The sequence below is a fragment of the Brachyhypopomus gauderio genome, chromosome 4, assembly GCF_052324685.1.
Source record: "Brachyhypopomus gauderio isolate BG-103 chromosome 4, BGAUD_0.2, whole genome shotgun sequence".
Lineage (NCBI taxonomy): Eukaryota > Metazoa > Chordata > Actinopteri > Gymnotiformes > Hypopomidae > Brachyhypopomus > Brachyhypopomus gauderio.
In genome coordinates this window covers 4659509-4671810 of record NC_135214.1, presented here as the reverse complement: position 1 = coordinate 4671810, position 12302 = coordinate 4659509, and the positions used below count along the sequence as shown (strand labels likewise).

Below are 12302 nucleotides of genomic sequence, written 5' to 3'. Positions count from 1 at the left end.
TCTCATGTTAAATACTGAAATGCGATTAAAATGCGATTAATTTCGATTAATTAATTACAAAGCTTCCGATTAATTCGATTAATTTTTTTAATCGCGTCCCACCCCTAGTAAAAACATATACCCGGTATATTTTAGCCATTGAGCTTATTTTGAGTACAGAATTTTATATTAATGAAAGATTTCAAGATTATATTTAAAATTATAGACTTTAAATAAAAATAATAAATTGTTGGGCTCTTTGATGGGCCCCCCTGTCCTTGGGGCCCGGGACAACAGACCCGGTTGTCCCCCCCTGACGACGGGGCTGATTAGGGTACCAAAAATAAAATGTCTGCCTCAAAGTTTATTTCAGAAATGTCAAGAAGCAAGCTTTTCTTCGCAATCTGCATCTATGTGACCTAGTGCGTGTATTTTAATAAGTGACTTGGAACTTGAGTTTGAATAATTGACTTTTTCTATTGGATCTTAATAAGTACACTCCTTATTCTTCTTATAGAAATGTCATGGTAAAAACAGGTCGACCCCACTTTACTCCTGAATAAGCTAAACATAATTCAAAGGAGGAAAAAGGCTAAGCAGTGGGTAGATGGACTCCTTCTTCAACTCATAAACCTTCATGGATCCCAGCAGCTCTGCAGGCCTGAACAATTACTTCAGCACTTTAAAAGCTAGTAGCAGAAGTCACTCTGAGGTTTGGAAGTCAGTGAAATCCTTGAAAGTGCATGTGTTTTCATTCACACATTTGGATCAATAGATGATTACAGCTGAATTTGTGAACTGGCTGTACATCTTGTTGAGCGAATGTTTGTATGAGAAGCGCATTCTGAATTCATGAGGTTGGTGATGAATACATTTGATAACAGGAAAAATCCTTACTTAGGAAACATTTTTTATGTTCTTTAGATTACACAAATACAGTGTGTAAGAGACATTCAGCATCCTCAGTACTTGCAAACCCGTAGTCTTGCTATCTAATTATAGACCCATTTCAAACACATCATTTATATCTAAGATCATAGAAAAAGCTGTTGCCCAGCAATTATGCCTATATCTGCATAGGAATAACACATTTGAAAAGTTCCAATCTGGTTTTAGGCCCCATCACAGTACTGAAACAGCATTAGTTAAAGTAACAAATGATCTCCTCCTTGCATCAGATCAAGGCTATGTATCACTGTTAGTGCTCCTTGATCTTAGTGCAGCTTTCGACACAATTGATCATAGGATCTTGCTAGAAAGGTTAGAACGCTGGGTTGGAGTCTCAGGCACAGCCCTTTCATGGTTTCAGTCTTACTTAACAAATCGCTATCAGTTTGTAGAGCTCAATAATATTTCATCCAAACGTACAATGGTTAAATATGGGGTCCCGCAAGGCTCCATCTTAGGACCACTATTATTTACATTATATATGCTACCATTGGGCACAGTTATAAACAAACATGGTGTCAATTTTCACTGCTATGCGGATGACACTCAACTTTACATATCAGCCAAACCCGATGACAAACTCAGTTTAGGAAAAATTGAGGCCTGTGTAAGAGATATTAAATGCTGGATGTCTCTAAACTTCCTACAATTAAATGAGGACAAAACAGAAGTTCTCCTTGTGGGCCCTAAGGCCGCAAGACAGAAAATTCCAAATTTAATGCTTAATCTTGCAGACTATCCCATTACACCTGGCACAGTAGCCAAAAACCTAGGCGTCATACTCGACTCCGACCTATCATTTGATAAATATATAGATAATACTACTAGGATAGCTTTTCTACATCTCCGCAACATTGCCAAATTAAGAAATGCATTATCACAGGATGATGCAGAAAAATTGGTGCACGCATTTGTTAGCTCTAGACTAGACTACTGCAATTCACTACTGTCAGGATGTTCAAATAGGAATCTAAATAAACTTCAAGTAGTTCAAAATGCCGCAGCTAGAGTTCTGACCAGAACTAGAAAATTTCAGCATATTAGACCAGTCCTATCAGCCCTGCATTGGCTCCCAGTTAAATTTCGTATTGATTTTAAAATTCTATTATTAGCATATAAAGCACTACACGGGCTTGCTCCTGAATACCTCCAGGAACTTATTTCCTACTATGAACCCCCACGTCAACTAAGATCACAGGGTGCTGGTCTGTTATTAGTTCCACAAATTAACAAGGTAACAGCAGGGGGAAGAGCCTTTTCTTATAAGGCCCCCCAGCTTTGGAATAATCTTCCTAAATGTGTCCGGGACTCTGACACAGTCACAATCTTTAAATCTAGGTTGAAAACCCACTTATTTAGTCTAGCGTTTGATAATTAATATCCCCCTTAGATAAAGGTACAGATCCAGGGGTTCATAGACGAAGGGTTTTATGGTAGACTGGGGTACTGGTGCTGTCATCCTGTCACTGCTCGTGGTCACTCAAGTTTGTTGACAGTGCAGTGGATGGATGCCATTGTCTCAGAATGCCCCCAAGCCTATGTTACCTTCTGGTTCTGCCTTTTTTTAGCTAGGCTGTAATAATTTAACTTAGTGCCGGAGTTGCTGCCACACTCCAGAAATGTTTATAATTTTACCTGTCCTGTATATGTCCTCATACAGAGCTAATTTTCCCTGTTTCATTTCTCCACATGGCTGCCCGCCTGCTTGAGGAATAATGAGATGAGGAGAGACAAGTGATCCATCCTGGCCGGCCACCTCCTGCCTAACCGGATGCCTACACCATGATGGACATTATTACATATTTTTCGGTCTAAATTGACATTATTGCATCTTTTACATTCTGTCTACATTCTGTCTATATTGTTGTTGTTGTCATGGTGACCGGTGTCGGCCAGAGGAGGATGGGTTCCCCCCCTGAGTCTTGGTTCCTCTCAAGGTTTCTTCCTCATGCAAAAACTAGGGAGTTTTTCCTTGCCACTGTCGCCTTTGGCTTGCTCACTGGGGGCTAGGACTCGGCACTTGTAAAGCTGCTTTGTGACAACAACTGTTGTAAAAAGCGCTATATAAATAAAATTTGATTGATTGATTGATTGGTGTTTTATAGCATTTATATGGCTGGCCTTAACCTGCAAATTTTCTTTGTTAAAAATTTCAAATTTGCTTTGCTTTCTTTGCTTTATGCGAACGAGCCTTTATTGTAGAAAACAGCTTCATATTTTCTCCTTTACTGAAGTACAGGAAGAACACATAGAGCAGCTGTATCACGTGAAGAACATATAGAACAGCTGTATCACGTGAAGAACATGTAGAACAGCTGTATCACGTGAAGAACATGTAGAACAGCTGTATCACGTGAAGAACATATAGAGCAGCTGTATCATGTGAAAAACATAGAACAGCTGTATCACGTGAAGAACATATAGAACAGCTGTATCATGTGCAAAACATAGAACAGCTGTATCACGTGAAGAACATATAGAGCAGCTGTATCACGTGAAGAACATATAGAGCAGCTGTATCACGTGAAGAACATATAGAGCAGCTGTATCACGTAAAGAACATATAGAGCAGCTGTATCACGTGAAGAACATGTAGAACAGCTGTATCACGTAAAGAACATATAGAACAGCTGTATCATGTGAAAAACATGTAGAACAGCTGTATCACATGAAGAACATATAGAACAGCTGTATCACGTGAAGAACATATAGAGCAGCTGTATCACGTAAAGAACATATAGAACAGCTGTATCACGTAAAGAACATATAGAGCAGCTGTATCACGTGAAGAACATATAGAACAGCTGTATCACGTGAAGAACATATAGAGCAGCTGTATCATGTGAAAAACATATAGAACAGCTGTATCACGTGAAGAACATATAGAACAGCTGTATCATGTGCAAAACATATAGAACAGCTGTATCACGTGAAGAACATATAGAGCAGCTGTATCACGTAAAGAACATATAGAGCAGCTGTATCACGTGAAGAACATATAGAGCAGCTGTATCACGTAAAGAACATATAGAGCAGCTGTATCACGTGAAGAACATGTAGAACAGCTGTATCACGTAAAGAACATATAGAACAGCTGTATCACGTGAAGAACATATAGAGCAGCTGTATCACGTAAAGAACATATAGAACAGCTGTATCACGTAAAGAACATATAGAGCAGCTGTATCACGTAAAGAACATATAGAACAGCTGTATCACGTAAAGAACATATAGAGCAGCTGTATCACGTGAAGAACATATAGAACAGCTGTATCACGTGAAGAACATATAGAGCAGCTGTAATACGTGAAGAACATATAGAACAGCTGTATCACGTAAAGAACATATAGAGCAGCTGTATCACGTGAAGAACATATAGAACAGCTGTATCACGTGAAGAACATATAGAGCAGCTGTAATACGTGAAGAACATATAGAACAGCTGTATCACGTGAAGAACATATAGAGCAGCTGTATCACGTAAAGAACATATAGAGCAGCTGTATCACGTGAAGAACATATAGAACAGCTGTATCACGTGAAGAACATATAGAGCAGCTGTATCACGTGAAGAACATATAGAACAGCTGTATCACGTGAAGAACATATAGAACAGCTGTATCATGTGCAAAACATATAGAACAGCTGTATCACGTGAAGAACATATAGAGCAGCTGTATCATGTGCAAAACATATAGAACAGCTGTATCACATGAAGAACATATAGAGCAGCTGTATCACGTGAAGAACATATAGAACAGCTGTATCACGTGAAGAACATATAGAACAGCTGTATCACGTGAAGAACATATAGAGCAGCTGTATCACATGAAGAACATATAGAACAGCTGTATCATGTGAAGAACATATAGAACAGCTGTATCACATGAAGAACATGTAGAACAGCTGTATCACGTAAAGAACATATAGAACAGCTGTATCACATGAAGAACATATAGAACAGCTGTATCACGTAAAGAACATATAGAGCAGCTGTATCACGTGAAGAACATATAGAGCAGCTGTATCACGTGAAGAACATGTAGAACAGCTGTAATACGTGAAGAACATATAGAGCAGCTGTATCACGTGAAGAACATATAGAGCAGCTGTATCACACAAAGAACATATAGAACAGCTGTATCACATGAAGAACATGTAGAACAGCTGTAATACATGAAGAACATATAGAGCAGCTGTATCACGTGAAGAACATATAGAGCAGCTGTATCACACAAAGAACATATAGAGCAGCTGTATCACACAAAGAACATATAGAACAGCTATTTCACGTGAAGAACATAGAGCAGCTGTATCACATGAAGAGCATATAGAACAGTTGGTTCACATGAAGAACATATAGAGTAGCTGTATCACGTGAAGAACATATAGAGAAGCTTTATCACGTGACTGATAACTGTGCAGATTCACATAAACAGAACTGTCCTTAGAGATTTAACATTTACTCTCATTCCACAGCAAGAATGTTTTAATCAGGCCTCCTTGATTAGTATTGTATGTCTTCATTCATATTATATATCTTGATTAGCATTATATAATGTATATAATGTATATCTCCTGGCTCATGCACATGGAACTCGGTCACACAGCAGGTGAAATGCCTGTTCTAAGCAGCATATAGTTAACATTAATTATTCAAAAATGTTATTTTGTCTTTTTTGACTAGTATTATTTTTTATTCTTTCTTTGTTTTTAGAAATGTGTGGCTGCTCAGAAAATGAGACCATGTTCTTGGTAGGGCGTCCTTGCTCAATAAGTAAATTAGTGGCAGTAGGCACACAGATCCCTATCTGGGCCACAGGTGTTACTTCTTGAGCCACTTGATATCGCTAATGAAAATTAATGCTTTTAAATTGGCTAGCCAGACATTCTTTAAAATTGTTTATTAAAAGATCTGAAATGAGGGGGGGGGGGGGGGGGGGTAATTTATTCTCTAATTAGGCTGTGATAGATCACCTCACTGAATGTTAACACAGAGGTTAGCCCATGACAGCCCTGTCACCATACAAACGAAAGAAGACCACTTAAATGCTCAGTATTGCCAACAACACTGTTCAAGCTGATGATCAACTGATGATCATCATATTAAAATGTTTAGATTTTTTTTTTTTCGTTTTTAAACAATAAAGTTTGTAATGTACCATCAATGTATTTTAAATGGCAAAGATTATCAGTTAGAACGTTAGAGAAAAGCAGAGAACAGAACAGGCATTCAAAAAGATCTCTACAATAAAATACTTTCCAGTATGTAACTGGCAAGGAGGAGATAATAAATAAGATTTTGCCATCAAATCTGAAATTCATTTCCATTAAAAAAAATATAAAAAATTTATTCTTGTATTCTGCGGCTCTCATTTGTATTTCACCTACCACTTCCATCAAGCCTGTGAAACACTGTGCCAAGAACATGGCACTCTGGGTAGATTAGATACAGAACACTTCTGAAGTCTAATGCCATAAGAGCTAAAGAGCAACGCTGCCCCACCTGACCCAGGAACGATCTAACTCCATATGCATGGTGGACTGTGTCTTTAACCTCCAGCCAGCCCTCGTTAAAAGCAATCAATGAAAAAGCAATGTAAAATGTTTCTTCTAGTGGCCTAAATCCAGACCACAGTAACTGTGGGTTTTTCCCAAGGGCCAATAGAGAAGTTGTCAATCATGGTGACAGACAGAATGAGACCACAAAGTTGGGAGAGAGATGAGTGCTTGTACAAAGCCCAGACAATGTAGGAAGTGCTAATTATTATGATTAGAGTTGCACGGCACTCCTTTGCTGCAATGCTGATGGCTAGGACTCTTTGTTTCAGAGCTCTGACACGCCATTTATTTGAATATTATTCAAATACATTCAAATACATTTGAATATTAAAACGCTGTGTGGTTTAAAATAAAAGCAGATGTGCATCGTACTGCAGTGCATGAACAATGACACGTTCACGCTCCGCACAGGAACGACTCCACCTTAAAACCCATCCTCATCTGCAAATATATGCAGGAAATGCAAAACAAAAAACGCAATCTTCTTGATTGCGTATCAAGCGCTACACGCTGCAGCTCTAGGAACCCAAGTGTTTCGGAATCGGTCACATCGGACGAAAGCATGGAAACATATTCCTGACAGCTGCTGACGGAGTTTGGGTTTATGAGGACTGATGTGTGTGGGCGGCGTAGGGTCTGTCGTCACCCTTGCTTCAAGGAACAAGGAACATCAACAACAATGAAATGTCAAGCTTTTTACGAGCAATTGTCATGAAGATCAAAAACATAATTTAGAATTTAAGAAAAAGTAGTCAAACAAATGATCAAATCAGACACGACAGCTATGAATAATATGTTTGATTACTCACTCTTTCTGCGTATCATTGGTGACACAGTGGTGATTGAAGGTGCCGAACATCTGAACCCCCAGAATTCCATACAGAAGCAGAAAGAAAAGCAAAAATATGGACACACTCCAGATCTGCTCTCCAGATCGCCTATAGAGGAAGAAGATGACAGCATTTTATGTAATTATAGTGATTACATTATTACTGGCAGGGCTGGTGAAGAGGTGGTCTGGCTATGTTCAACGAAGAGAGATGGTCCACGTGAACTAGTGAGTAATTAAAATTAGAAACACCTGCATCTTTCTGCCAGTAGACTGTTTAATCTATGTTTTCGTTCCTAGTAAGGTAAAGGGTGCTAAGAGGGACCTGCAGACAGAAAAGCTCCTGCAAGAAGCAGTCTTGCACTTAAGAAATCAGGGGAAATGAGAGTGATGCAGTCTCTGTTTGCAGGTCTTTCTTTTTAAGTTACTTGCTTGATCTTCATTTTTTAAACGATAAAGGAACTTTAGCATATGGCCTACGCTTTCTGCCGATTATACTTCTGCAGTACCTAGGAATGATTACACATGGTAATAATGTAAGCATTAATCTTTAAATAAGTCATGTTTTACTCTTGCTGGTTTTCACAGATTTGACATACTTGAGGATGTTGGTTATCCGAGTGCGTGGCAGTTCAAATCTGAAATAGATTCGAAAGGCTCGAATCATTATGAGGGCCCTCGGTATACGCAGCATTCTCCATGGTGACATCTGGTCCACAATCTTCGCTATTTCAAACACCTACAAAGTCAGGGAGTAAGATGCATGAATCATCAAACTGCTTGCTTTTTTATCACTAAGGACATGTCATTTGACAGCACTTTTGATTCTAGTACCTGGAGAACAAGGGAGACCCAGAGGAAGACCACCATGAAGCCATCAAACATACACCAGCGGTCTTTAACGTAGGAGTTATCTCCCTGGACATAGAGACAAAGGGACGAGAAGAAGATTTGAACGAGGGTCCACAGGTGAGGGGCAGCAGGGTTAATGAAACGCCAGGGCAGCTGGGAGGAGAAGAGTCAGCAACAGACTCTACACATGTCCACCCTGGGACACATTCACCCCCTACACATGTCCACCCTGGGACACATTCACCCCCTACACATGTCCACCCTGGGACACATTCACCCCCTACACATGTCCACCCTGGGACACATTCACCCCCTACACATGTCCACCCTGGGACCATTCACCCCCTACACATGTCCACCCTGGGGCACATTCACCCCCCTACACATGTCCACCCTGGGACACATTCACCCCCTACACATGTCCACCCTGGGACACATTCACCCCCTACACATGTCCACCCTGGGGCACATTCACCCCCCTACACATGTCCACCCTGGGACCATTCACCCCCTACACATGTCCACCCTGGGACACATTCACCCCCTACACATGTCCACCCTGGGACACATTCACCCCCTACACATGTCCACCCTGGGACACATTCACCCCCTACACATGTCCACCCTGGGACACATTCACCCCCTACACATGTCCACCCTGGGACACATTCACCCCCTACACATGTCCACCCTGGGACACATTCACCCCCTACACATGTCCACCCTGGGGCACATTCACCCCCCTACACATGTCCACCCTGGGACACATTCACCCCCTACACATGTCCACCCTGGGACACATTCACCCCCTACACATGTCCACCCTGGGACACATTCACCCCCTACACATGTCCACCCTGGGACACATTCACCCCCTACACATGTCCACCCTGGGGCACATTCACCCCCCTACACATGTCCACCCTGGGACACATTCACCCCCTACACATGTCCACCCTGGGGCATGTTCCGAGCCTCCACATGGCATGTCAAAGTGTTGAAGTCACATTACAATTACTTCAGCACACAAACGAAACAGTTATAATAAAAATCAATAATACACTGCATTATGGTTCTACATTTAACGATAACACTGACTATTCTGTATTTGGAAATACTCTATTGTTATAACTACTCTGTAGTTATTGAAGCAAACTCATGAATAACACCTACACAGGTCAGCCCTACACAGGACTCAGAAAAAATGGAACAAGGTAATTAAATCTAACCCTACTTCTATATGTCTGTGATTTATTTAGTACAAGTACTACATGCACCATCACATGGCATCTGAATTCATAATTCACAAAAGAAGCAATGAATATTTTGATACATGTGCACTTGTGGTATTTCAAAAATATTTGGACCAAGCCTAAAAATCATGCAGTTACGGTTCTGTCATGTCATTTTATTTCATCCAGGTACTTTATAAGTAGATTAGCTGTGAAAATGATTCTATACGTTCTCAACACAGAGATCCAAGCAGTGTGGGACCAGGATGATGACATCATCAAGGCGATATGTACAGGTCCGTTTGCTTAAGAGTTTGCCTGCGGTCACGCTTCACTGCTTTCTTTCTGATGGAAAAGCAAACATCTCAGTGCCTTGAGCGTTCGGCCCGTGGAGACCCTGCCAAGCAGGCCTTTGAAAACACAGATCTCCACCACAGCGCTGAACTGAACTGGTGCCCAAACTAAATTTGGATAGTGTGAATACTCTATATTATATGGAAAGATTGAAGCTATGCTAATCACGATGAAACAGTATGTCAGTTTTCAATAGGGATGTCCCGATCCAGCTTTTTGAACTTCCGATCCGATACCGATATTTATTTGCACTTCCGATCCGATACCGATATCGGCCGATACCGATACCGGCCTATCCAAGCATGTATTAAAGTTTAAAGTTATTTAGCCAACTTACTTTGTTGTCAAACTCATGTTGAAAAGCGTTTTACTCTTGATAACAAGTAGCCAGCTGAATTAGGTGTGTTTGAATAATACACAATGGTTGGTAAGGAGAAACTGACCTGTTTATTTAGCAATTAATAAACTCAAAATAGACAAAATATTAAATAACAAACAGAAATAGCATCAGTAAACCAAGGATTAAAAAGCCACAAGTGCAAATAATATTGTAAATTATATTTAAAAAAAAACACACAACCTGAGTGGAAAATAGTCTATTATTAACATTAACATCCATCAGTGCTCTTGAACAAGTGTAAACCAAAGCTTTAAAAAAATCCGTGCACATATCGTAAACTAATTAAAAGCAAAATGCCATCTACTCCACACTTTGCTGCTCCATCCCCATCTATACACTCCCTTCAATTCAAACGTTTCTGCCAGTGTTAGTTGTGTAGGACCTTTCTTTTTGTCTTCGGTTTTCATTAGAAACTCGTTTATGGTGGTATTTCGCTAAATGCTTGATTAGATTGGTGGTATTAAAAGTTCTTACAGCTTTACCACAACGCTTGACTTTACTGTGGCATATGTTGCACTCTACCTCTTCGTCTTTGTCATCCTTTAAGGTAAAATAATCCCACACAACTGACCGATAACTTCAAATTTACACGGCGGTCCGAGATGCCACGGAGCTAAATTGGGGCAGAAACTACGCTCGTGTGCTGAAGGTGTGCTGGAAAATGCGGACCGGATTTTACTCTCACTAGCAAAAACTGGAATGGATTATCTAAATGGGTGCGCAGGAAAACCGGGATCGGACTTAAAAAAACTGGATCGGGAGTCTGGATCGGCATTTTCTCGTGTCTGCCGATCCGATACCGATACGCATTTTTTACTAATATCGGCGGCCGATCCGATCCAAATATCGGATCGGGACAACCCTAGTTTTCAATTCCTCTTTCATTTTAATGATAACCTTTGAATAGTACTAATACCCTCTGTATGCTAAGTGAAACTATATTACACACAATTGTGAACTACAACACATTGTGAATATATTACACACAGGTCATAATATGTCACAAAACTGTATTTTTTCACTTTCACCCAAGCACTTAATCTGAGCTATTCTGACAGTTTCTGTTAAAAGAACATACCAATTATCTTAAACAAAAACATCAAGCAGGAACATCTAGGCAAATAAACCACAGACTACCCAAACATGCATGTAACTCATGCAAACTGTTAAAAATGCCATTTAACATGACTGAAGAAAATGTACATCAGCAAGAAGACCAAAAAAAGAATCACTCGGTATCCCACAGTGATTCAGCCAAGACACTACGTACAAAACAAAAGGTTATGCAATGTTCCTACCTCTGGGCTATGAAATCAGACCTCTAATTAACACCTAACCCACTGCACTCTCACAAACTAAGGGAGTACAAAAAGACAAAGAGTCAAAAGTTCTCCAGCAATATGAACACCTACGACTGAATCCTGTGGCTTCAATACTCGCTTGGCTGATCCAGAAGGGATTTACTTCTTTATAGCTATTCATCCATCTGAATTTTGAATAACACTTAAGTGACAGATTATCACCAAAGAAAATGTTAAATAGGTTTTCATTTGTTCTCTTTAGACAAAAACACGCGGTCATATGTCACATCCATAAAACATTTTTGCTACAGGAAATATATAAAGAGTAAAAATGATTAAGGTACAGAGAGTATTGTTATTGCACAACGTGTTCATTTTGTGTTCTTGTGAGGATGCCATAGTGCTCAATGAAGTGCTCAGTTGAATGTTCTGATTGAAGCACAATAAAGCACTCTATTCCAGCCGGTCTGTCAGTGGTCTCCACGATTTTACAGTGAGGAATAAGGTCCTCTTTTATTTTCGCTAACAGCCGCACATCTTAGTAAAGCCGAAAGGCAAAAACGCAACAGCCAGCATCCTGGACCTGGAGATGTCAAGGGGGGTTACCTTCACGATGCCCCTAATATGCATCTTGGCGATCATCTCAGCCGTGTAGAGGAACATGAGCAGTGTGTCCAGGGTGAAGGTGACGTAGCGCAGGGGAGGGTAGTGCTGGAACGTCTTGGGTGTGTTCATGCACACCGAGATGACACTGATTATGGCACAGGCTCTCAGCAGAGAGTGCACCCACTGGGGAACACAGAGAGAGCAGCTTCACAATCACACCCTTCGACACTACGGACCGA

At 40.4% G+C, this 12302-nt stretch overlaps 1 protein-coding gene across 3 annotated transcripts in view; it reads right to left on the bottom strand.

The window, feature by feature from the left end:
* nalcn (sodium leak channel, non-selective) overlaps positions 1 to 12302 on the bottom strand; it is a 107369-nt gene that overhangs the window by 91286 nt on the left and 3781 nt on the right. For all 3 annotated transcript variants that reach the window (XM_077001693.1, XM_077001691.1, XM_077001692.1), the window contains 4 exons: positions 12064 to 12246; positions 8153 to 8236; positions 7918 to 8057; positions 7299 to 7427 (listed from right to left, as the gene is read on the bottom strand). In XM_077001693.1, coding sequence (XP_076857808.1) covers positions 7299 to 7427; positions 7918 to 8057; positions 8153 to 8236; positions 12064 to 12246 — 536 coding nt within the window. The remainder of the gene's footprint in view (positions 1 to 7298; positions 7428 to 7917; positions 8058 to 8152; positions 8237 to 12063; positions 12247 to 12302) is intronic.